This window comes from Alexandromys fortis, unplaced genomic scaffold (genome assembly GCF_014885135.2).
Source record: "Alexandromys fortis isolate MF-2015 unplaced genomic scaffold, M_Fortis_MF-2015_v1.1 scaffold_22, whole genome shotgun sequence".
Classification (NCBI taxonomy): Eukaryota; Metazoa; Chordata; class Mammalia; order Rodentia; family Cricetidae; genus Alexandromys; species Alexandromys fortis.
Window position 1 is genome coordinate 11,512,521 of NW_026067900.1, and position 26,036 is coordinate 11,538,556.

The window sequence follows — 26,036 nt, forward strand, 5'->3', positions numbered from 1 at the left end:
GAAGCAACCAATTTCTAGGGCAAATTGCATTAAAATCCTGGGGAAATATTGTGGGAAGAAGAAATTGAAGCTGCCTGTACTTGAAGCCCAGGGAAGTAAAAGAAGCAGGTCAGACTGTACCAAAGATGATAACTTCAATGCTGTGGCACCATACTCCTCTCTGCTCAGCCTGAGCTACCTGCCAGTGAGGAACGGAGCCCTATTGAACAGTTCGGGGAAATGTTCAGCCCAAGCTGAACCCTTATGTTCCTAATTTCCCCATGAAGCTACTGAAGTGTCTTTCGTCCTCTTTGAGAGGTGGACTCTTCACAGGAAGGGTAACTCACGAGCTCACTGTGCAGATCTGTGAAATCAGGTGAGGGTTCAGGATTAGAAAAGAACCCGCAAGCCTTTCACAGAGGTTGCAGGAGCATTTGATGAACCTTTCATGGATGAAAGGCTGTTCACTTTCACGCCTTAAAAGTGTGCCGCTCTGAAGATGGCAAAGGTTTGATGTGGAGTCTCTGACCTCTCCTGCAAAGTCGTGGTACTGGATGGTCTTCAAATTTACATACAGAAAGACTTTCCAGTTTTCTTGTGTTAATCCCAGAGGTGACAGAAGAAGACCACCAACCCAAATCATCATACCAAATTAAGTAAAGCAAGCTTTTCCATTTGTCTACCTTGACTGCCTCCCCCCAAGACAGGATTCAAGAGCTTGGCATTGGATATGGGCAAGAAAAGGATTTTTATAGCTCATATTATAAAATATTTAGTACTTTAAATAGCTTTTCAGCTTCCTATCCTCAGTTTTTAAGATGGAATGGGCACAGTAGTGCTTCATATTTCATTTGATTCTTTCCCCTATTGGTAGAGAGGACTTCTGTGGCCACTGCAGTCTAGGGATGGCTGAGGGTATATGAGAAGCACACATTTAAAACATGTTGGTTTTATTTTTATTTTATCTTATTTATATTTATTTAAGACAGTCTCATTCTTTAGCCTTTGCTGGCCCTGGAACTTGTCATGTTGTCTAGGCTGGCCTCAAGCTCATAGTGAGCCTGAACTGCCTCTCAGTACTGGGGTTACCATACCCAGCAGAAACATATTTTTTTGGAGTGAAGATTATTATAAGTAGTTTTGTAATGTAATGCTTATAGGCATAGCATAACACAGGATAGAGAGCTGCTAATATGCCGGCCGTAGAGACCACATTAAAATGTAATGCTCTCAAGTAGGAAAGATGGCTCAGCAGTTAAGGGCACTGGTCCCTTGAGCAGAGGGCCTAGGTTCGATTCCCAGCACCCACGTGGTGGTTCACAATTATCTATAACTAAAGTTCTGGGGGATCTCATATACTTTTCTGACCTTCCTGGGCACCAGGCACACACCTAGGAGACATGCATACATGCACATGAAGTAAATAAATCTAAAACTTAAAAAGTAATAAAAAAAATGTAATTCTTCAGAACTAAGTTGAAGGGTTACAATATCCAGTTACCTTCTTGACCAAAACAACAAAAATCTGATGTTTCAAAGTGTGAAACATTTTTAAACTATTTTTATTTTGTGTACATTGGTGTTTTGCCTGCACGTATGTCTGTGTGAGGGTGTCCAGCCCCTGCAATTAGAGTTACAGATGGTTGTGAATTGCCATATGGGTGCTGGTAATTGAACCCAGGTCTTTCAGAAGAACAGTCAGTGCTCTTAACCACCGAGCTATCTCTCCTCTTCAGCCCCCAAATGTGAAACTTTTTAAGCTCCAACATAACACCCACAGTTGAACTTGTGCAGCAAACTATTCCTGTTCTACACGCTACATGCTACAGTACAGTTTGCAGTCCGGGAAAGGGGCTGGGGATTTAAACACATTCAGAGAGAGAGAGAGAGAGAGAGAGAGAGAGAGAGAGAGAGAGAGAGAGAGAGAGAGAGAGAGAGAGAGAGAGAGAGAGAGAGGTCATCCTTGAAACAAGAATGCCACCTTTACTGGGCATTATGTATAGGGATACTATATAGGGCAGCTTATATAGGGATCCTTAACCGCTAGCCACGCCCCAGCCAAACCCACCAGAAACCACTCCCCTGCCATCAGGAACTCCTGAGGGTCTCGTGCTCAGAGCAGCTGCAAACATAACAAGTTGTCTACAGGAAATTCAGGGTCTGGGGGTCCACAGCCACCAACAAACTTGCATGATTTTCACTTTAATAGAGTGTAGTTGAAAAGCAGACATAATAAAAATGCTCTATGAAATTACCCTCTTAAGTGTGCCTGTGAGCTGTGGTCTATGTTTAAAGTATATACAAATATCATGTATATACAAATATTCCAAAATACTATGCTTCTTCATAGACTTGTAGTTCACAAAAATGATAGTTAATTCTTGCGTCTTTTGGGATTATTTTTCTTCAAAAGTAAGTATTAGAAAATGATTTCAGGTGAAGCTGAAGGAAAAGAAAGCAAGATCTATCAAGATATCCATGTAAAATTACTGCAACAATTTTAGAAGGGCCCATATTTTGAGTCCTAATGTGGTTGACCCATTTTTCCAGAAAGGGGGCTGGGAGGAACAGTGGTGGGCGTGAGTAAAGAAGCACGGAGATCACCTGCAGTCGGCCAGATCCCAGTACTAGGGATGCAATTGTGATTATGCTAAAACCTCCACCCTCCTGGAGGTGGAATCTGGGGATGACTATATTTTGGTAAATGTGGCCTTGTAAAATGTTTATATGGAGAGTGTTTCTATTTACAAAGGGACTTCCTGTTTGGGGGGTTAGGAAACTATGGCCTGGGAAGCAGGTCCTGCCGTCCGCCTGTTTTTGTGAATAAAGTTGTGGTGGACTGCAGCCATGTCATTTGTGACCGCTCCTCTCCTCCAGTGACGGGTGAGCCAGGGATGCGCAGCCTTGGCGCCTCAAGTACTTACTGATCCTTCACAGAAAACGTTTACTGGTCCCTGCTCTTTTCTTTCTTTCTTTTTTTTTTTTTTGTTTTTTTTTTGTTTTTTGGAGACAGGGTTTCGCTGTGGTTTTGGAGCCTATCCTGGAACTAGCTCTTGTAGACCAGGCTGGTCTCGAACTCACAGAGATCCGCCTGCCTCTGCCTCCCGAGTGCTGGGATTAAAGGCGTGCGCTACCACTGCCCGGCTCCCTGCTCTTTTCTTATTTTCATATTAAGCTGCCATTTTATCCTTGATGTGTTTTAGTGAAGGATTGTAAACTGAGTTAAATGTGTTGGAGTTCCAACTTGACAGGATTTAGACTCACCATGGAAATATGCCACTGGCTAAGTCTGTGGCTGCGTTTCCAGAAACTTTAGCAGGGAAGACCCACCCTGAATGTGGGTGGCACCATCCCAAGGCTGGAGTCCCAGACTGGATAAAAGTGAGAAGAGGTCTGAGCATCTTCCTGCTTCCCTTCAAGGACGACATGTGACCACTTGCTTCCTTCTGCCATGATTTCCCCATCTGACAGCTGAACCTTCAAACTGAGCCTAAACGAACTCTTTCTTCACAATTCCCAGGCACAGACGAAGGCAAGCAGAGGATGGGTTTCCTCTTCTCCCGTGCAGTCAGTGCGGGGGCCGGAGGCATCTTTATTGCTCTCCTTTGTCCAGGTGCAAGCAAGGCAAGTCCTCCGGAAAGAAGTTTCGGTCAGTCTCACAGCTACTGTTCCTAGCAGGAAAAAGTAGCTGTCCAGAGTCAAAATGCTTATAAGATTTGTTTAAGTGTGTACGGGTGGAAGACTTAGGTCCTGGGAGAGAAACAGAAAAGATGTGGACTGTTTTTAGGCATCTTATAAAAGAACTTCACAGTATTAAGTTTCTCAGAAAGTTGTTCCAGATTTGAACTAGGAACCAGAAAGTAATTAGAAACCCGTAAGCGCAGTGCACTTGGGAAGGCCCGTGAGAAGGGCCATTAGGGGCTTGCACACAAGCAGACTTAACTGTGGGGCAGGGGAAAGCAACAGAAGCTCGGCAGAAAACCGCCAAGGCCAAGGGCTGTGAGCTCCCCTCGGAGCTGGAAAGGGTAAGTGGCTTTGGAGAGGACAGCTAGAAATCCCCAGTCTGTACATAAGTTTATATTCCTATGTAACTGTGACCATCAAAATAAAGAATGGACTAGAGTTGTGCTGTCCCGGGCCTGGTGTCCAGGCTGTGAATGAGCATGCTACACGGTCATGAACAGAGAGGAGGGAACTGGGGCAGGCCCAGGAAGGTTTGCGCCAATGTCACCTCGCTAGGAAAATGCTAACATTTATTTCAAACATTTGCCAGAACTCTTTGAAAGAAAGCCTTTTTCTGTTTAGATAGAGCATTACCCTGATACAAAAGGCTCCCCAAACAGCATGGGAGAACCTCCCTGTGACTGGAGGCCTAAGAGGCCTGCAGCTCCAACGGCCCTGTGCTGTTCACTCTTCTTCCGCTTTAGAACTTCAAAATGCTTCCAGAGAGCTCAAACAACTACCTGATCTTTGTTTTGGCCATGAAGAAACAGACATGCTGTGAGTTTTCTGGACCCAAGGAGGTACAGAAAATAAATAGTGAAGTCTAAACTTCAAATTTGGACCAGCCTTCGAGAACCTGCTGTGTGCAAAAGGAGTGTGCATTGTGAAAGCACAAAGGATAGAGAGGTGTGGGCTGCACCCTGCAGAGTACTGTCCTCTGGGTCACTCACCACAAGGCATGGGCTGGCACAGATAAGGACAGGCTGCTATATGACACTGTGAACAAGGATCTGTAGCTGTGTCTGTCCATGGGACAAGACGGGAGGTCCAAAATGGCTGTATGAGCCGATCTGGGCAAGACGAGGCAGTTCTTAACTTGGAGCTTTCCTTGCCACCTCGCTTTAGTCAAATTATAACATTATAACAAAGGCAGAACTGACCAATGCAAGCTGGGCAGTGGTGGTAGTGCACGCCTTTAATCCCAGCACTAGGGAGGCAGAGACAGGCTGATCTTTATAAGTTCGAGGCCAGTCTGGTCTACAGAGGAGGGTCCAGGACAGGCTCCAAAGCTACAGAGAAACCCTGTCTCAAAAAACAACAACAACAAGAAAGTACAACAACCATCTCTGTTGTACAACAATGTGGATACACAAATACGGATTGCCTCACAACTGTGGAAAAGGTAATAGTTGGTCTTTTAAGCAAACTGTAAGGAACGTAGCCGTTTGAAGCTGCCCTCTGCTTTCAGCTGAGATCCCAGTGAACCATAGGTAAATGTGGAGAGGGGTAGGGAAACTTGACTCGGAGTTCGGGTTCCATAACAATTAAAGATACCAAGTAGTGCTATGGCTTCTTTTGGTTGTTTTGAAACAGGGTCTCATGTATATCAGACTAGTTTCAAACTCAGGTGGTCGAGGATGACCCTGAACTTCAGAACGTCCTGCCACCACTTTAGGAATGCCAGGATTACAGGTGCGCCATGGCCAGTTTATGCTGTACTGGGGACTGAACCCACCACACGGGGATCTTAAAGGCCCAAGGGTGTAAAAACACTCCAGGGTGAGGAAGGGAACCCTCTGTTTTGGCCAGCTAGTTCTCCAGGCATCTCTGATGGCTATCAGTAAACTCTGGACATTTCTTATTGAAGCTTTGTGTTGTGTTTATGTCCTGTGTCCTCTCGAAATGAAAGCACACAGAGGTTCAAGCACAAAGCAAACCTCAGGCAAGTAGACAGTAACCTCTTCTGCATGTCTCTGACTATAGCCCCTTCAATCCTTATGGCTGTTATGGCTTAAGAAGAAAGTGGCTCCTGAGCTCAAGGCTTGGTCCCCAGCTAGGGGATGCAATCCTTGAGAGCTGGTTGGGTCCCGAGGGTTCTGACCTAACCAGTGGGTTTGTGACTTGACAGCAGCCTCGGGTGGTGATGGGAACCTCCGGAGGTCAGTGCTAGCTGAGGAAGTGGATCACTGAGGATGTGTCCCCTAGGTTCCCACTGTATCTCTTTCTTTCTGTCAGCCCCAAGTACAACTTTGCTTTAATGGTGCGTTCATTCTTTGACTCAAAGGATACATGGCAGAGGATAACTATGCATACATCCAACATAAATCATAAGCTTAAAACATTAAGATATTTTTGTGGGTTATTTGGTTGGATTTTTTTTTTTTTTGTAACTTGATTGTGTGTTTCTTGAGTGTGAACTTTGTAGACAACATGTTAAAGGTCGGACATGCCTGATAGCGCATCCTTTGTCGTAATGTTCGGCTTTTCCACAGTCGAGAAACAACAAAGGCCGCCAACTGTGGGTTGAACCAAAACGTATCATTTCTCCTTTTAAGTTGTTTGTGCCAAGTATTTTTTCACAGTAATGACAAACTGACTCAATAATAATGCTGAATGAAAGTCGGTTCATTGCCTTCCTGCCGGTGTAACCTTGCCCTGCTGGATCTGGAGCGCCTTCACCTGTCTTTGGTAGAAGAGTAAGTGAGTTCAGCATCAAGGACATTTAGTTAGGTCATCCAGCATCAAGGGCATTTAGTTGGGTTATCCAGTATCAAGGACATTTAGTTGGGTTATCCAGCATCAAGGACATTTAGTTAGGTCATCCAGCATCAAGGGCATTTAGTTAGGTCATCCAGCAAGACTGAAAAGCAGGTATGATCGGGGAGTATATGGCAGCCCTGCTGGTGGCAAACAGGACTGAGCTCGTGTCTTTCTGTTCACCTTTAACAGATGAGGTCTCATCTTTGCATTGACCTCTCCAGTACAGCACAGCTTTATACAGCGCCATCAAGACAATCTCAGGCCGCTTCTCAGTCACTGGTCTCATTCCGACTACAGCCCTCCTCTGCCATCACCCACTCACTTCCCTTTCGATACCATGTGCTGGGGCTGTCATCCCATCTCTAAACTGTTTAGTAGGAAGTGCCGTGTCTTTGCTGGGTTTAAATTAAAGCCTGGGACTAGAGCAGGTGGCTTCTGGACCTGAATCTGCTGATCTGGCATAAAATCAGGGCCTACACGCTAGGGAAGGGTAAAGCTGCAGTTGAGTGGGCCAGCTTCCTGTTCACCCTCTCTTCCTCTTCGTGTTGCCTGCCAGTCGCCGCGTTGTGTCCCAGAGTAACTGAGCATCCTTCTCCCTGTTTGAACAATCCTGATCTCAGATGTTTAACCTCTTCTAGCTTGGATATGCTTAGAATTGATTTTTCCTTGGCTTTCTGTGTGGAGCTAGTCTGACTAGCACCACTCTGTTTTTTAAGTATGGGAAGGAATTAAGGTTGGAGAAGGAGGCGGCTGCCTGTGGTGAGCGGCTCTGTCCTCAGGATCCATACAGAATGCAACTAACCTTTTCCCTAATACCGTTTCTGCATACTTGAGAAAATTTTATGGCTCCCCAACCTCCTGTGCCTTCAGCGTTCTGTGCTCTCATTGAGGACCCTCACTGTGTTCTTTAATGTATCTCTTTAAAGTTTGGCATCTAGAAGTGAACAGCAGTTCAGCTTGGTTTGAGCCCAGCACTGCCATGTTGCGCAACCCCGTGGACACCATTCCTGTTGTGTTTTATGTAAATGAAATGCCATGAAATCTCGAAATATATCAGCTTAGCCTGAGTATTATGTTTCTAAATTAGGTTCCACTGGTGTGCTCTCTGAGGGGGAAGGTGGAACTTTTAGAAAGCTATCTAGAGTTGCCCAGTGAGCATGTCCAACGGTTGTTTGGTTTTAGGGGTTTTGTTGGTTTTTGTTAGTTTGTTTGATAGTTAGTTTGCGGTTCAATAAGGATCAAACCCAGGCCGTGTGCAAGTAGGCACATGCTGTACCACTGAGCTACATCCTTAGATGAGAAGTATTCTGTAGAGTTCAAATTCAGCACCCCAGGTAGTCAGACTTTTAAAAAATAAATCTCTTTCCATCGTCCAAATAACATAATCATATATTCCACATCCCAAACTGTGTCTACTCATGTTTCTGATTAAGTCAGGTCGATTGCCTTTGTTTAGGCCTCTGTCATGTGTCCCTCAACCATGGCAGTGGCCCCTACTTTCTGCCTTTGCTTTCTCTGCCCTAACAACTATTCATTCTCTGGGGGAAATCTTCCTCTTGTGTTTCTCTGCAAGACTCTGGAGGTTTCCCTCTGCAGGATAAAGACTAAAGCTCCTATATGATACACAACCACCTTCATAACTGGGCCCCACTCTGAGGTGCTAGTTCCCTCCACTGCCCTTGCCTTCCATGCGTCATAGTCCTCCCTGGAGAGCTTTTAAAACTATCAAAACTGGTTCCCACTCAACCTGCTTCTTAGGGGTGGGTGGGCCAGCAAAATTTGACTAGAATTGTACATGGTCAATTTGACATCAGTACGTGAAGAGGCACTAGACTAATCTGTCATGCAATCATTATGTAATTATTTGACATGCCAGCCTACAAAGCTTCTACCCTGACACAGTGTCAGTCAGATCTTGTCACAATAATTGATTTTTGTTTCTTGATAATAATGGCAAATTGTAACAAGGAGAGATTGCTAGGGAATTTGTGTATTGGCTGATTCATTGTGTCCTTTTCTTAGCGATCCAGAAAGGCATTGTTGCAGTTATCCAATTTACGTGGATAAGGAAATAACGGGGCATTAACTGCGAAGCAAAGGCTTTTGTTAATGATTGGTAGTATAAGGCCATTGCAAAAAGAGAAGCGGAGGTGCCCACACAGCACTGTAATATAATCGCTAGTAAGCTTTAGTCAACACAATTCATCAAGGAGGTGGAAAAGCGTGAGAGGATTCAGAGGTGAGTGCCAGAGATAATTAAGGAATGGAAAATGGGTCCTATGAGGGAAGCTGTGCAGTTAAGGCTGCAGGAAGCCAAGCAACACTTGATTACTAACTTTATGTGCATACACACTTTCGTGATATGGTTTCTTCTGAACACTAGACATGTGGCGATTACCTTGAATAGCAGCGTGCAAGATTGGGTGGAGAGGAAGAAAAGTATCTAATGAACTAGAAAACAACAGTAACAACAAAAATGCAGCCTGGTCATAGCAGGCCCCTAGTTTTAAAGAGCAACAACTTACCATTATCTAAAGAACAGAGCAGCTGTAACCTAAATAAGTAAATAAGTAATAAATGTTTATTTATGGGGCTGGTGGAATGGCTCAGCAGGTCAAGGTACAAAAGCAAAAGCACAAGCCCGGTGACCTGAGTTTGATCCCAGGAACCCACATAAGGGCAGAAGAACTGACTCCACAAAGTTGTCCTCTGACCTCCACACTCACGCCATGCCACACCTACCCACTTCCCCAACAGCTTGCCCTTCCAAATACACAGCACGCACAAAGACACAAATAATAATAAAAACTTAAAACTAAAGAATGTAGTTCTTTAGTTCGGTGATTCTTGACAAATCAGAGCTCCAGTGAGTTGTATTGTTGTTTGCTTTTGTTGTGGTTTGTTTGGTGGGTGGGTGCGCTGGTTGGTTGGTTTCTGGAAGATGACATACAGTGGTGGCTTGGGAGTCCAAATCCACTGCAGAAGGAGCTATGGGTGCCCATAGAAAGTAAGCACACTGCCAAGTAGATGAGGGTGACCATGGGGAAGGAGAAGTCAGGCGTGGCACCGCTGCTGTTTCTTGGCTGTGGCCAGATGTTCTTTGCATCAGCTTGAAGCAAGTCCTCGATGGAAATAGTCCATGATATGATGATCATACATGGAAGAATGAGGGAGTCTGGAAAGGTCATACTAAGAAAATCTGCGTTAATATGTTTTAAATGATGGTAAACTGTTCAGTGTGGTCTATGTGCCTTTTTAAAAGATCCCCTCTTTCTACCTCTTTGAGGAGAAACATTTAAACTTTTAAGCTGTAGAAATGTTAGATTTACAGAAAAGCTACAGAAGCTCCCAAACCTACCTCCCCTTGCTGGCATTATATTGTGTTTGTTTACATTCCTTCATGTCTACATAAAATGCACATCTCTGTGTGTAGAAGATATTTAATACTTGATAAAGTAGCCCATCTGTGCTTAGCCGGGAGAAGGTGGGCAAGCCTAAAGGATAGCATTGGTAGGCTAGGGATATCAGATGCATTTTCAATTCACATTATTTTCAGCTTACGGTGGCTTTATCAGGACATAATCCCATATGAAACTGCAATCACATCCATCATTGTCCTTTATCTCCAGATCTTTCTGTGTATTTTCCAGTAATAACGCAAGTGCTATTACTGAGCCCAGCATAGGCATCCACTTCAATAAATTTAAGACAGATACAATATTTATCTAATTTACTTGCATTTATCTGGTTGCTTCCATTGACTGGATAATGTCTTTTTATACAGCATTTTCTTCTTTTTCAGAGTAGAATCCAGCCGAAGCTATGTTTATAAACATGGGCAGATGAGAAGATACAGCCCAGTGAGTAAAGAGTTTGCTGTGCAAGCATGAGGATTTGAGTTTGGGTCCTTAGCACCCATATATAAAGCCTGGGTGTGCAGATGTGATCCCAGTGCTAGGAAAGGGGGCAATGCAGAAAAAAAAAATGGATCCTGGAGCTCACTGTTTAGCCAGTGTAGCCAAAACATTGAGCTCCAGGCTCAGTAAGAGACCCTGTCTCAAAGAAACAAGGTGGGGGGAGGTAAAGGAAGATAGTTAGAGTTGACCTCTGGTCTTCATGAGTGCATGCGCAGGTCAGTGCACCTATGCCCACATGCAAACACCACACATTCACGCATGCACACACACACACACGTGCACACATGTGTATATCCATATATACAAAGGTATCTGAGTATCTGAAACTATGCCTTTAGGTTACCCATTTTTCCTCCTCTATCCTAAGTTTAAACCCTTATGTTTTCCTCGCTGCTCCTCATGCTGCTGGCATTCCTGTTCACCATACAACACACGTAACTTTTTTTCATGACTCAGTTTATTTGCTTTTCTTATTGCCTCCTAAGCCCAATTGGAACGAACCCATCTGGAAACGAAGCCAACTAACCCTGCTCCATATTCCCTCCCAAATAACCGGTACTCTGGACCTACTTGAAATACCACCCCCCTCATTCCTTACCATGGTTAAGATCTTTGAAAGAAGGGCCCCTATTTACAAATATTTATTAATATTTATGTGCTTTATGCATATGTATCAGCCAGCAGTGGAACACTTCACTGTAAAGAATAGCACAAAGAAGCTAGGGAATCTGATCCTGAAGGGCAGGGGAAGGCATGGAGTGGGAGTGGGCGGAGCTGGAGGGCTATGTGCTCTCTCTGTTGTGTGGTATGAGTAGGGAAGCCAGGGCTGCCCATATATTCCCCAAGGAGTCTCAGTGGCTTTTTTACAAGAACACAGTCTAGGTTTATTTATTTTTTATTGTTGTTTCTTAGTGTTGAGCTTATCTCAGACACAGAAAATTTGCAAACAATAGTAAAGTATTAGAAACTGCACTTGGCGTCTCCATCTTAGGTAACCGTAGAGCGTGACCAAGACTAGAGAATGACTATAGGGACAGTAATGTTACTGACTAAACCGCACACCGCAGGTGCCTTTCATCGCCTCCGTTGCCGTCCTTCTCTGAAGAGCTTATCTTGGATCCCGTGTTTGAATTTAGCTGTCTCAGCTCCTTAATTGCCTGTAACCTTACAGTTTCTCGGTCTGCTCCTGTCTTATGATCTGGACTCTTTGGAATACTACTGGCCAGTTGATTGTAGACTATACTGTGTCCCTCATTTGGGGGTCTACATGCTGTTTCTTTGTGATCAAATTGGCTGAGATTTTGCTTTTATTTTGTTTCATTTTGGTTTTTTTGAGACAAGGTTTCTCTATCTAACAGCAGCCCTGACTGTTCTGGAACTCGCTCTGTAGACCAGGCTGGTCTCAAACTCCTGCCTCTGCCTCCCACAGTGCTAGGATTAAAGGCGTGCTCCCCCACACCCAGCTGAGATTCTGCATTCTTAAGAGAATCCTGTAGACTGCGGCTTTAAGCACACTGACTGGTGTTGTGCCTTTCTCGTGCATTGCATCTAGAATTTATTAATCACATCTCATTAGTGAGGATATTGAAATTACCTTTGGCGCAAGGATATTTGGGGATTTTGTTTTGTTTTATTTCAAGACAGCCTCACTGTGTAGCTCTGGCTGACTTGGAAGTCCCTTTTACACCAGGATGGTCTCAAATTCACAAGAGATCTGCCCCCTTCTTGCTTGAGTATGCCACTACCAGCAGCTAAGGAGACATTTTTGGTTTGTTTGGGGGGTTTGGTTGGGGGGGGGGTTCTTATTGTTTTGTTGTTATTGTTTAGTTTTGTTTTTTGGATTTCTTTCTGTAAAGTTATGCCCTTCCTAGCAGTTAACCAGTATATTTGAGATTACACAATGTCCTCTTCCGCCCACCCATTAGTTTCTTTGTGTATCAGTGAGCCTTGGCAACTATAAACAAGTCTTACTGCGGTATTTACTTAGTTGTACATTTCTTCTTTCCCCCTTTCATTTTCCATTTATTGATTGAAATCTTTTGGAAGGAGAAGCAGCATAGACAGGAGTTAGATACAGAAAGGCATGCCCTTCAGTCGTCTTCTATCCTTTGAATCTTCACAGCACTAGTTTAGCAGCCATGGTATACCTTTACTGTTTTTATTAAGTGTTTATGTTATGAGGGTTTGGCTAAGAGCATTGTAGTCACCTGGGTTACAAAGCTTCTTTCTTATAGGCAGACTGAATGACTCTCAATTGTGTGTTTTGAGGAAAAAAAAATCAATGATACTATTTAAAAAAAAAACCTAGAACAATGGGTAGCACTGAAGCTGCTGTATGTCTTCTATATAGGCCTTGAATAATTCATCCTCTGTTTAGCTTCAATCTTCTAAAGAAATCGAGCTGTTGATGCTTAGCTACAAATAGTTCATGAGGCACATGTCAGTTTCCTTCTGCAGTGTGACACTGGCTTCCTCGGCATCTGTATCTTTACGCTGTATGTTTACATCGTAGCTGGTGTGCAGAGAACGTGTTTAGCATGGGCCCTCTTAGTTCAGCAGCCCTCAAACACCATAGTTATGCAGTTTTACCCGAGAAGCACCTCATTGGAGCTAATTCATCTCGTCAATTTCAAAACATACTATCTCTAATTTTATGAAGGTACTTATTTGTACTTGAAAGGGAGTATGTAAGCCAGGAGTTGACAGCTTTTTCTCTGACTCCAGAACATAACTACTCTCAGCTATACAGTGTCAGAAATACTCAGTTCTGCTATTGTGGATAGAGATAACAAGCAAATGTGTATATGCTTTATCCCAATAAAACTTTATTTTTTTAATTTTTTTAAATATTTATTTATTTATTATATATACAATATTCTGTTGTGTGTCTGCCTGCAGGCCAGAAGAGAACATCAGATCTCATGTCAGATGGTTGTGAGCCACCATGTGGTTGCTGGGAATTGAACTCAGGACCTTTGGAAGAGCAGGCAATGCTCTTAACCACTGAGCCATCTCTCCAGCCTCCCCCCAATAAAACTTTATTTAAATGAATGAATGACACTCTAGTGACTACAGTTCACTAATCATTGTTTTAGACTACAAAAGTATGCAGATACAAAACGTTCATTAGCATCTGACCTAATCCTCCATGTTTTTCTACAGGCAGAAGACTGACCTTTGAAAATATGTATTTGGGAGATAATCACGTTCTATTGAATACCCTGTGCTGGTGCTGCCATCGAAAAATCTGGTTACAGTCTGGGGAGGCCTGCTACTGCTGCAGGACTGGACCATCTCGGCCCTGAGATGAGCGTCCTGACAGAGCAGGCGCACCATGAATAGATACACAACAATCAAGCAGCTTGGGGATGGGACCTACGGTTCTGTCCTGCTGGGAAGAAGCATTGAGTCTGGAGAACTGATCGCCATTAAAAAGTAAGTTCCTTCTTGGCTCTTGTGAGCTCCTGGTCAGTTCTACCTATCACAATGATTTCGGCTCTGTTCTGTCCGTTCCCTGTCTTTGAAACATTTCTAAAGGGTAATGGACGAGAGCCATAAAGAAGAACATTAGGTGATGATTCTAAAGTCGTAAAGAAACTGTACGACTTCTGATGAGGTTTAATAAATTCATTTTCCAGAAGAGGAAATGTGTTTATCTGGTACCTGCTGTCTGTGTCACCTATACTTAGCTTTTACAGCCAGAGTTCAGACCTGTTGCGTTAGTTACCTGTGACCGTATAGCAATTCACTCCACACTTGTAGACTAGAGCAACATACACGCCTTCTAACTCAGTTTCTGTGGGTCAGCACAACTTAGCAGAGTTATCTGGTCCAAAGTCTCTTCTGAGGCTGCAATCAAAATGTTGCTCAGAACTATGATGTTATTGGCAGCTGGGTGGGGAAAGGCTCTGCTTCCAAGCTCACTCCTGTAACTTTAGATTGCAGTTAACCTTGTACATTGTTGACCTGAGGGTTCTCTGCTAGTTGTCAGCCAGAGGCTGCCTCTTAGTCCTGTGCCATGTGGACTGCTCCAAAGAGTAGTTCACAATATGGTGATATAGGCAGTAGGAAAGCAATAAGGGGCTGAGAGATGGCTCAGCAGTTAAGAACTCTTATTCCAGCCAGGCGGTGGTGGCATGCACCTTTAATTCCAGCACTTGGGAGGCTGAGGCAGATGGATCTCTATGAGTTCGAGGCCAGCCTGGTCTATAAGAGCTAGTTCCAGGACATGCACCAAAGCTACAGAGAAACCCTGTCTCCAGAAAAACAAAAGAAAAAAGGACTCTTATTCCTCTTATAGTGGATTGGAGTTCAGCCCCAGCTGAACTACACAGTTCAGCAACCTGTAATTCCAGTTCCAAGAGAGCTAATACTCTTTTTTGGTTTCTGTGACCACTTTCACACACATTCTACACATAGTGCCCTGTTGTACATATATACATTAAATAAATAATTCTTTTTTTTTCTTTTTTTTTTTTAGAAAAAGTCCTCTTACATGGAAGTCAGATCTTTTTACTCTTACAAATCAATCATAGAAATGACTTTCTCTCAAAATGATGTGCCTTTACTGGCCAGAAGCGAGTTGCTGAAGGAGAAAGGGTATGCACAGTTATGAATAGATGAAGATAGAGGTCTTTGGGGACCAAATTAGAGTCTGCCTGCTGGGCACTAAGTCCTGAAACCATTTAAGAATCATTCTTACATCCAAACTGAACTTACATCTAGCATAGCACGTTCCACTTTTATTCCAGACTTGTTTATCCTTCTTATCTTTGTTTTGTTTTGTTTCTATGAGACAGTCTTGCTCTGTGGTCTAGGCTGGCTTTGAATCCACACTCTTCTGCCTTGCCTCCCAAGCACAGGTTACAGAAGTGTAGTGTTCCTTATGACTCTGGTTTCCCTGTCTCCAGCAGCTCAAAGCCTGAGTTCTCCTGACTTCGCTCCCACTCATGCCTCGCCTTCACCCATCCAGTCCTGTCGATTGTACTAAATGTCCATCTGGTCTACCCACTCCATTCCTACTAGAACCTCACTTCCAACTTATTACCATCTACCATCCGACCACCAGGTCCTCTATAGGGCTCTTGGCTTCCGGTCATGTCACTGCTCATACCAAACTGAAAAGACAGTTCATTAAAACTACTAGTGTTAAACATTCTCCTTGTCTTCCTGCTCTTTGCAGCCCTGTGCTGGATGGTTTTCTGTCAGCTTGACACACACAAAAGTCATCTGAGAGGAGGAAACCTCAACTAAGAAAATGCCTCCAGGGCTAGAGAGATGGCTCAGAGGTTAAGAGCTCTGGCTGCTTTTCCAGAGGTCCTGAGTTCAATTCCCAGCAACCACATGGTGGCTCACAACCATCTGGTGCCCTCTTCTGACAGGCAGGGATGCATGCAGGCAGAACACTGTATACATAATTAATAAATCTTTGAATAAAAAGAAAAAAAAGAAAGGCTTCCATGAGATCAGGTTGTAGGCAGCCATATAAGCGCTTGATGGGAGAGGCTCAACCCATTGTGGGTGGTGCCCACCATGGGCTGGTGGTCCTGGGTTCTTAAAAAAAAAAAAGCAAACTGAGCAAGCCAGTAAGCATCAGCCTCCTTCCATGGCCTCTGCATCAGCTCCTGCCTCAGGTCTCCATTTTGTTTGAGTTCCTGTCCTGACTTCCTCTAGTAAATGACTAGAGATTGTGGAAGCTTAAGTCAGATAACCCTTTCCTTCCCAGCTTGCTTTTGCTCTTGCGGTTCATCATCATAATAGACAAGTCTCTTGTCTCCTCTGCCTTTAGTGCCCACAGCAGAGCTGGGCCCAGTCACTGCTCTTGGCACCAGCACACTCACATATCTTTTACTTGATCCTTCAACTTTCCTCTTGCTTTGATGCCCTTTGCCCTGGCTTCTGGGAATCACCTTCTAAATGAACTTCCTACACCAAAGCCTAGGAGAGTCCAGAGTGACGTCGCTTGCTTTCCGAGCCATCCAACTCTGTGACCCCCAACACGATTGGCCTGTTTCCCTAGCTTTGTCTCTTATCGCTGCCCTCTTACCTCCTTGTTCTCCTCTCCAGTTTTTCAGTGTGGTGAACTTCCCTAACACCTTTCTGCCCACATCGTCCTGTGGTTGGCCCTACTGCAGGTGCCTAGCTACATTGTACTAATTCTTACTTCCATAGTGGCAGGGCTGAGGGAGCAGGTTGCAGGCAAGTAGACCAGCAACTGAGAGCTTACATCTGGAACCACAAACAAAAACCAAGTGTGCTCACCGGAAACGGGGCAAGTCTTTTGAAACCTCAAAGCCCACCTGCCTGACATAATTTCTCTAACAAAGCCACGCTTCCTAAACTTTCCTAAACAGCCACCAACTTGAGACCAAGTATTCCAGTATCCTAGACCATTGGGTATAGACATCTCCTTCAGCTACCACAAATGGTAAGATACCATATCTGGATCTGCATGTACATTAAAACCCACTTCCTGTGGTGTACTAGCTCAGTATAGCCACATAAGTAATTTATTATTTAATTGATTCTTTGAAAGTTTCATACATATGTACAATGTATCTTGGTCCTATCCATTCCCAACTCTCCCATGGACCTTCCCAATATGTCCCTGCCACCTTCATCATCTCCCCTTCTTCCTCTTCCTCCTCCTTTCCCTTCTCTTTTTATAATGCCCAACTAGTGCTTTCTACCTTATTCTGTATTTGTGGACATCACCAAAGATTTCCACCAACAACAAAAGTTCTGTTGGCCGATACTGGCCTAGATAGAATAAACCTGGGGGAGTTTCCTTTGGGCCAAGTTAGTTTGTTAGTGGTAGAGTCGGACAGCAGACCTGGCTCTTTGTACTACCCCAGGTAGCCTGGTTAGGGTTTCTGTTGCTGTGATAAACACCAGGCCCAGCTGGTGTGGAAAGGGCTTATTTCTTCTCTCACCTCTCAGGTCACACTCCATCACTGAAGGAAGTCAGGGCAGGATCCTGGAGGCAAGAGCTGAAGCAGAGGCCAGAGAGGAAGCTTGCCCCTTGTGGCTTGCTCAGCTCGGCCTGCTTTTTGATACAGCCCAGACCAGCTGCTCGGGATGCCTGCAGTGAGCTGGGCCCACTAGCCTCCATCGCTAATCCAGACAGTGGCCCACAGACTTACCTGCAGGCCAGTCTGATGGGGCCTTTTCTCAGCTGAGGTTCCTTCTTTCCAGATACATCTGGATTTGTGTCGGGAAAAAACCAGCAGTGCACCAGGTTCCCACTGCAGCTGGGAAGTTTACTGGCTTAGATTAGACTGACTTGCCGTGTTTTAAAATAAGGGCTTCTTTAGATGGTATATAATATTTTATAAAAATTGAAACCAACATTGGTTAGGTTCAGAATGAAAAAAATTAATTTTTATTTGTGTGTGCATTCATATATGCTTGTTGCATGTGTGCCCCCAGAGGCCAGAAAATGACATTGGGTCCCCTGGAGCTGGGTTGCAGGCAACTCGAGCTGCTTGCATGGGTGTGGGACTGAATGTGTTCTCTGCAGGAGCATGCAGTGCTCTTAGCACAGCTACCTCTGCAGCCCTGGATGAAAACATTTTTAAGAAATGGTGTTCGGCCTGTCACTTGGAATAAGCATGCTATTTCTTTTTCTTCTCTTTCAGAATGAAAAGAAAGTTTTACTCCTGGGAAGAATGCATGAACCTTCGGGAAGTTAAGGTATTTATGAATTTACCAGGGAATAATTCTGTTTGGCTGCTTAGCATAGCTGTATTCATGGCTAGATTTAGAGTTGTGGTAATCATCCCATTTGCATTTTTTCGCTAATGCTATGAAAGAGAAAGGATATGATACAGCTGGTATCCGAAAGTGGAAAATTACTGCATTACTTAATGAATATATTATTACTAGAATACTCTTGTCATTGCTGGATTTCTTCAACCAGTATCTTTCAGTAAGTGTTGATTTGGTGGACTGTTGTCTCTGTAGGTGTCATTCCTATCCATTGAGGCACAGGAAGCTCCATCTCCCTGTAGCTTGTTTTTCATGGATACAAAGCAGCACCTCTTGCGTTTCCTTGTACTCTGTTACAGTGTGTGATGGAATCCTTTGCCTAACATAAGCGCTTTGGCAGCATTGCATAGCGTGTGTCTTCACTGGTTTTGTTCCTTTCTTTTCTTTCTTTTTTCCAGACGAAGTGTGCCTATGTAGCCCAGGTTGGCCTTGAGCTAGAAATCCTCCTAAGCTCTGCAGCTTCCCAGCTGCTCTGACGTACAGGCTCCACCATGCCTGTGGTTTTTTGTTTTTCTGTCCAGTGCTGGTGCGCAATCCCAGGACCTCGTGCCTACTTGGCAGGTGCTCCAGAGCAGAGGTCCCACCCAGCCCTTCACCTTTGCTCTTGTTCCCTCTTCTTTCTCTCCTTCCTTTCTCCTCTCCATTCTGCTTTAGTCCTCCTGTAGCATCTCTCCAGGTAGACTGAGCACTAGGCTTTTCCGTGTGCGCTGGAGGGGGTTCATCCATTGTTAGGCCTCTCACTCAGCGCTGTTTGAAAAGCCCTGTAGGACTTGAAACCAGCCCTTTAGTACATGAATAAGGCTTCCAGTCTAGAGCAGGGACACACATACTTTGTTCATAAAGGGCAAGGTCATAACTCTTTTAGATTCCATAAGCCAAAGAATATTGTTTGTGTATGTAACAAGTGGAAAATATTCTGTCATGTATGGTGGTGCATGACTTTAATACCAGCACTTAGGAAGCCGAGGCAGATGGCTCTCGGAGTTCAAGGCCAGCCTGGTCTTTGTAGTGAGCTGCAGGCCAGTCAAACCTACATGGTAAGACCTTGTTTTTTTTTTTTTTTAAAAAAAAAAAAAGTAGAAGAAGAGCAGCCAGGCATGGTGGCACACAGTTTTAATCTCAGCACTCGGTAGGCAAAGGTACAGTATACTAGTATGGCAGCAAGAGTGATGCCATTGTTCTGTATCAAATCTGTATCACGAGGAGGAGCAATGAATGCTGGTATTAGCTTGCCTTTTCCCTTTCTTCTCTTTTTGTTGATACAAAATCTCATGTAATCAGGTTGGCCTCGAGTCCACTATGTAGTCATGACTGGCCACGAACTCCTGATTCTTTTGCCTTCAGCTCCCAAATACTGGCATTATATGTGTCCATCATCAAGCCTGCCTTCCTCTTTTCCCTTTTTATTCTATTCAGGACCCCAAGCCTGGTGTTGCCCACACTCAGAGTAGGGCTTCCTTCCCAAGCTAAATGTTTCTGGAAACTCCGTCAAAGTCATGCCTAGAGGTGTGTCTCCTAAGTGATTGTAGGTCCCATCAAGTTGATAGTATAAACTATCATGTGCTTTTGTCTCTACCTTACCTTTGACCTTTAATATGTCTTCTTTATTTGTTACATTCATTATTTGTTTGATTTTGAGACAGGCTCTCACTGTGTAGTCCTGACTGGCCTTGGTCTCTGCCAACCAAGTGCTATATGATCAAAGGGGTGCAACACATGCCACCAAGCCAAGCCATGTATTACATGCATTTTAAATTCATATGCTATGCTCCCAGCTAGGCTGCTGGCCTCTGAGAATCAGATACTGCCTTACATCAGGCTTATCCTTAGGGTATAATACATTATAGTTTTAACAGGGAGGAAAGTGTTGACCAGTCCCTGAAGGGGTCAGAATTGATACTATTGATTCATCTGTGGCATATGTCCCTGTGGGAACTATTGGTTCATTTTAGGTCACTACCGATGCTTATCTGCTCTTACACAAATGGTTTGTCTCTGCTCCTTCAGGGACTTTTCCATGACCACATAAGATGTTTCTTTCTGGAAATCTTTGTAAAGTGAATACTGTAAAATTCTATGAACTCTACAGATTAGATGGACAGAAAATTTATCTTGCTCAATAGCCTCGCTAAAATTGGAGCTCGAAGCTGCTCCTAGGCCTGGGCCTGTCAGTCATGTTTCAGACAGACCACAGCCTGAGGGCCGAACCTGGTCTTTATCCACTACCTGTGTTTCCTCTCTCTTCTGAGCTACGTGGATTGAGGTCTGATATTTGGGTCCTTCGGGATTTGGATGGTCACTTTAACTCTTCCTCTGTACACATTCTGTTTGTTTTATTAAAAGGATGTTCTTTTTAATGAAAAGTGTAGTAATCGGAGTGGCGGGCTATGTTCCTGGCACCCAGCCGCCTGCACGGCTAGCTTTACCCGAAATAATTACAGGGAAACTGTATTCTTTTAAACACTGCCTGGCCCATTAGTTTCAGCCTCTTATTGGCTAGCTCTTACATATTGATCTAACCCATTTCTAATAATCTGTGTAGCCCACGAGGTGGCTTATCAGGGAAGATCTTAACCTGCAACTGTGTCGGGTGGGAGAATCATGGTGACTGTCTGACTCGGCTTCTTTCTCCCAGCATTCTGTTCTGTCTACTCCACCTACCTAATTTTCTGTCCTATCAGAGGCCAAGCAGTTTCTTTATTACTTAACCAATGAAACAACAGATAGAAAGATGACCCTCCTCCATCAGAAAAGATAGAGAACCTTCTGTAATTTGTCATTATTGACTTCATTGCCCTGTAGGGGCAAAGACTTTTTAAGGTTCAAATTCTGATCATCCGGGTAGCCCTCCCAATGACTGGGTGTCTCTGGATCCTGATTGCTGGTCACTAACAGGACAGCGTTTTTGTTCATCATTAGCAGGTGGTGTTTATGGAAAGTCGTATGTACAGGGTTACACTCAAATGGCCTTAGAAAACTACATGTGTAAGAGGAGAAATCAGAAGCTCGTGTATCATCTTCTGAATCATGTCCGTGTTCCTCCGCTGCTGCCTGACTCTCTCACCTTCATTGCCCTTAGACCTTTCACTCAGTATTTCGTCAACGACGTCTTCATCCCCTCCCCCACGTCCCTACCCTACCCCGCCCCAGTAATTAGAACTCACATTTGCAGGCAATGTTTTGTGAAACCACAAGAGCTCAACTAAAAGGATAACAAAGATTTATTAGGGGACATTTCCGAATACCAACAAGGTAGAGAACCACCATAGTCTTCCATTCTGCCCTGGGGTCAATGGATGCAGCAATCCAGTCTCCAGTCAACACACAAGAGAGTGAGAGAGCCCCCTCCTCTTCCTTATAAGAGATGGTATCCACACACAGAAGCCACACCCTAAGACCGATACCCCAAAACTATTGGCGGAATGAATTCCCACAACACACATTGTAAGAAGGAGCGTTTTGTCTCAGGCACACAGAGTCTGAAGAAAGTCTAGAGAATCAGGCTATCAGCCTCAGGCCTTTGAGGAGTTTCCTGTTGACCCTGTCTGCAGGCTGCTGTCTGGCGACCTCACCCTTAACCGGCTGCCTTTCCAGCGCTGGAAGATTTAAAGCCTTGTCTTTCTTTATTGGTTCCCCTCTAGCCACTTGCACAGCCTGAACTCCATGATCTGGAGGGAGGGAGCCTAAAATAGCCTGGGCCCATTGCCACAAAAATAGTCCTGCCCCACTGCTCCAGGCTGGGCGCAGCCAGGAATACCAGCTAGTGATCATATGCCTACCCTCTCTCTAGTCAATTCGTCAAAGTCATGTTTCTAGATAAAGTTATGTTGACTTCAAAGAAGTACCATTTACTAAGTTGTCAATCAGATGTAATGCATGTTTCCGTTCTCAAATAGAAATCCCTTTTCTAATTGTGCTTAGGGTGGCTTTCCCTGTTAGAGACACTCGTTTTCTGATTTTGTTTGTTTCTCTTTCTCGCCTTGTTTCAGTCTTTAAAGAAGCTCAATCACGCCAACATTGTGAAGCTGAAGGAAGTCATCAGGGAAAACGATCATCTCTATTTCATCTTCGAGTACATGAAGGAAAACCTTTACCAACTCATTAAAGAACGGTGTGCCTCAGTCATGACCTTAGTTTTTAACCAAGTGTCTTTGAGATTTATGTTTATTCTTTTTAATTATACATGTGGGGTGCATATGTGTGTGAGTGCCCACCAAAGCCAGAGGTGCCAGCTTCCAATAGTGCTGGAGTTACGGCGAGCCACTCCAGTGTGGGCACTGGGAATTGAACTCTCAAGGGTCCTCTGTGAGAGCAATATGTGTCTTAACCTCTGAGCTGTCTTTCCAGCCTCGTATTCAGAACATTCTTATGAATTAATATTGCAAAGGCGATGTATTTTTTGTTTCGCTTACTTCAGTTTTCTAGATCTTTCTGTAGTCCTTTAACAGTCATGCCTCTGGATTTCATGACCATCTGCCAGCTAGGTGAAGGATCCAACCACATTCCTGTGCCCGGGAGCCTTGAGACAACTCCCAGGCAGCAGCTTGCAATACAGAAATTCATTTTGTATTGTTGTTGTTGTTTTGTTTTGTTTTGAGAAAGTTTCCTTCTTAGGCTGGCCTGAAACTCAAGATTCTTCTATGTGAACCTTCTGAGTTCTGAGATTACAGGTGTGGCCACCATGCCTAACTTATTTTTAGACACAGTGTTACAGGTTTCTTAATTATTATTGTAAAATTTTATTCTTTTTTATAATAGAGCTTAATAGAATTGGTGTTTATTACTTAGCTTCACTGTATCGAAAAGAGATTATTTTTCTCTGCTGTTTATCATCAAAGGATCTGGTAGAAATTTCTTAATTTCATACTATATAATAGATTCCTTTTACTACAGAAACTCAGCTTTTTAACTTTGTTTTCTTCTGGCCCATACAGAAATAAGTTGTTTCCAGAGTCTGCTATACGGAATATAATGTATCAGATATTGCAAGGACTGGCTTTCATTCATAAACACGGTAAGTTATTTGCAATATTGTGCTTCTGAATAGCAGTGAAATATCAGGCAGATAACACAAGAAGTATTAATGGCTGTAGAGCTAACAAGCTGACGATGGCTTTCAGAGGATATTCCCTCGGGACTTTGATTTCTGAATTTGCCTGTGTGTGTGTGTTCTTCAGTTTTAGCACTGAGCTTGTTAGTTATAGATAGATCTAGGAATTATTTCCCACCTGCCACGGACCGTCCCTCTAGGAGACCGCTATCCACGGGAGAACAGGGTGAAGGATAGGATAGCCAGGATACGATGCAAGGGAATGACAGACAGACACACTGTGTAGTGAGAATCTGCTGCGATTTTACTAAAATCATGCTTTCATTATATAGTATTCAAACAAAGAACAAGTCAGAAAGTCATGTATCATTAGTTGGCACAGTATGAAAACTTCTTTTAGCAATGTTTAAAAAGTATATTATCAGGAACAGGTGTTAGACACAAAGCATCCTTAGAAGAGGAACTCATGTCCTTGGGACTGTAAAACTCAGGCAAGTGGTTACAAATTAAGAACAGAAAGTTTCTGACTTATTATTGCTATCATGGCCCTTCCTCCTCTTAACCCTTTATTTCATCTAGTGACCAAATATACCTAATCAGTTCTCTGCACCTGTTGAACTATATTTTTAGTACCTTCTTATGCGGCAGACATCATGGGAGTTGGGATCTAGCAAGCCTATCCATAAAGTTGAAAGTATAATATAACAGTCTTTGTCCATCAACATTAACCCATCTATTTGCTCATCTTAGGCTCCCATATAAGGAAGTGAATCATATCCCCCGGGAAGAGTGCGCTGGGGAATTTTCTCTAACTCTCCTTTTCTCTCTAAATCTGATTCACTATGACGATTCCCTCATAACATATCAACTTTAGCCATTTCTGTTTCATAATTAATAAAGTTTCCCAGGCTCATGTGGCGTGGGGCATACTTTATTTCCTCAAGGACTGCTTTAATGAACGGTGGGGCCGAGCCAAGGACGTACTTTGATTTCTTGGTAAGCGGTCAGCTGAAAACAGGAAAGATAAGAAATACAGAGAAAGATCAGGCAAGGTGTCAGGAGGGCTCGCTCTCAGGGCCATCTCCAGATACGAGATTTGCCTATGGCATCAGGTCTTATCTCGACCACTGATTGCCAGGGGACCGCCTGGGGCTTCACTCCAGGAAGCTCTAACCCCAATCCTTCAGCAGGCAAAAGCCAGCGCAGAGGCATTTTGTCACTACACGGCAGTCACTGCTGTGGACGTGGCACCCACCATTTTCTGATGTATCAACAAGAGACCCCAGATCAGAATTCTGAGGTAGTCATGTGTGGTGTGTAGCCCACAGTAGACCCCAGATCAGAATTCTGAGGTGGTCATGTGTGGTGTGTAGCCCACAGTAGACCCCAGATCAGAATTCTGAGGTGGTCATGTGTGGTGTGTAGCCCACAGTAGATCTCAGATCAGAATTCTGAGGTGGTCATGTGTGTGGTGTGTAGCCCACAGTAGACCTCAGATCAGAATTCTGAGGTGGTCATGTGTGTGGTGCGTAGCCCACAGTAGACCTCAGATCAGAATTCTGAGGTGGTCATGTGTGGTGCGTAGCCCACAGTAGACCTCAGATCAGGATTCTGAGGTGGTCATGTGTGGTGCGTAGCCCACAGTAGCATCTCTGCACTGTGCTGCTCACTTTTCTATATCATTTATATTCCAGAGTGTCCTAAAATCTTATACAATACAGAAAAGCAAAATAAATTAAAACTTAGCAAACTGAAGAAGAGGCAAAGGCAAAACAAGGCAGGGAGACAAAGCCTCTCTTTCTTCCCTTCTTTTTTTGTTTTCTTTTTCTTCTTTTCCTTTCTTTTGTCTTTTTTTAGGGTTTTTTTTTCTTTTTCTTTCTTTATTTTTTTTTAGAGGAATCAAACATTATTCTGGCTTACGGTTTAAGAGAGGAGATGGCTGAGTGTGGTGGCATAGTCCTTCTATCCCAGCACTTGGAGGCAAAGGCAGGCAGAGCTCTGTAAGTTTGAGACCAGCCTGGTCTACATAGCAAGTTTGAGGCCAGCCAAGGTTACATAATAAGACCCTACCTAAAGAAAAACAAAAAGAATGGTGGGAATGGTAGTGGGAATGGAAGGTGGTCAGTCATATTATGCCCAATTCTTTTTTTTACTTATTATTTTAAGATGTTTTCATATAATATATTTTGATCATATTCTTTCCTCTCCCCCAAGTCCTTCTATATCCTCCTCACCTCCCTACCCACCCAGTTTCATGTTCTTTCTCAAAAAAAGTCAATTCTTACTAAATTACAACCAAAAAAAAAAAAGCACACATAAAAATGTGGAATCTGTTTTGTCTTGTCCACCTGCACCTCAGCAATAGGCTGGAGTTGGAGTGTGGTTGATATATCTCCTATCACTCCACTGGAGAAAATTGGTTTTCTCTTACTCAGCGAGTGTCATGTAGCTCCTTGATTAGGACTGGGATTTTGTGTCCACTTTTGCCCAGATTTTGTCTGTCATGAATTTGTACAGGTCTTCTGTGTGCTGTCACAGTCTCTGTGAGTTGAAATGGTGTGCGTCAGCCCTGTTGTGTCTGAAGATGCCGTGTCTTTAGAGTCGTCCCCCACCTCTTGCTCTCACAATCCTTCTGCCTCCTCTCTGCCTAGACCCCTGAGCCTTGAGGAGAAGGGTTTGATAAAGATGGTCTCCCATTGTCTGCACACTGTCCAGTTGTGGGTCTCTGTGTTAGTTGCCATCTATTGCGAGAAGAAGCATTTCCAATAAGGGGTGAACCACACACTGATCTATGGACATACAGCAATATGTCATTACAAGTTGTTTTATTGCTGTAGTAG

General features: G+C 43.8%; 1 protein-coding gene across 5 annotated transcripts in view; it reads left to right on the plus strand.

Moving 5' to 3' along the window:
• Cilk1 (ciliogenesis associated kinase 1) overlaps positions 1-26,036 on the plus strand; it is a 64,619-nt gene that overhangs the window by 9,256 nt on the left and 29,327 nt on the right. For 3 of the 5 annotated variants that reach the window (XM_050124611.1, XM_050124629.1, XM_050124605.1), the window contains exons 2-5: positions 13,542-13,814; positions 18,017-18,071; positions 22,136-22,257; positions 23,081-23,160. In XM_050124611.1, the coding sequence (XP_049980568.1) occupies positions 13,714-13,814; positions 18,017-18,071; positions 22,136-22,257; positions 23,081-23,160 (358 nt within the window). In that variant the 5' untranslated portion in view covers positions 13,542-13,713. Of the gene's footprint in view, positions 1-10,264; positions 10,323-13,541; positions 13,815-18,016; positions 18,072-22,135; positions 22,258-23,080; positions 23,161-26,036 lie in introns of all 5 variants that reach the window. The other 2 variants (XM_050124621.1, XM_050124614.1) reach the window with 1 other exon arrangement.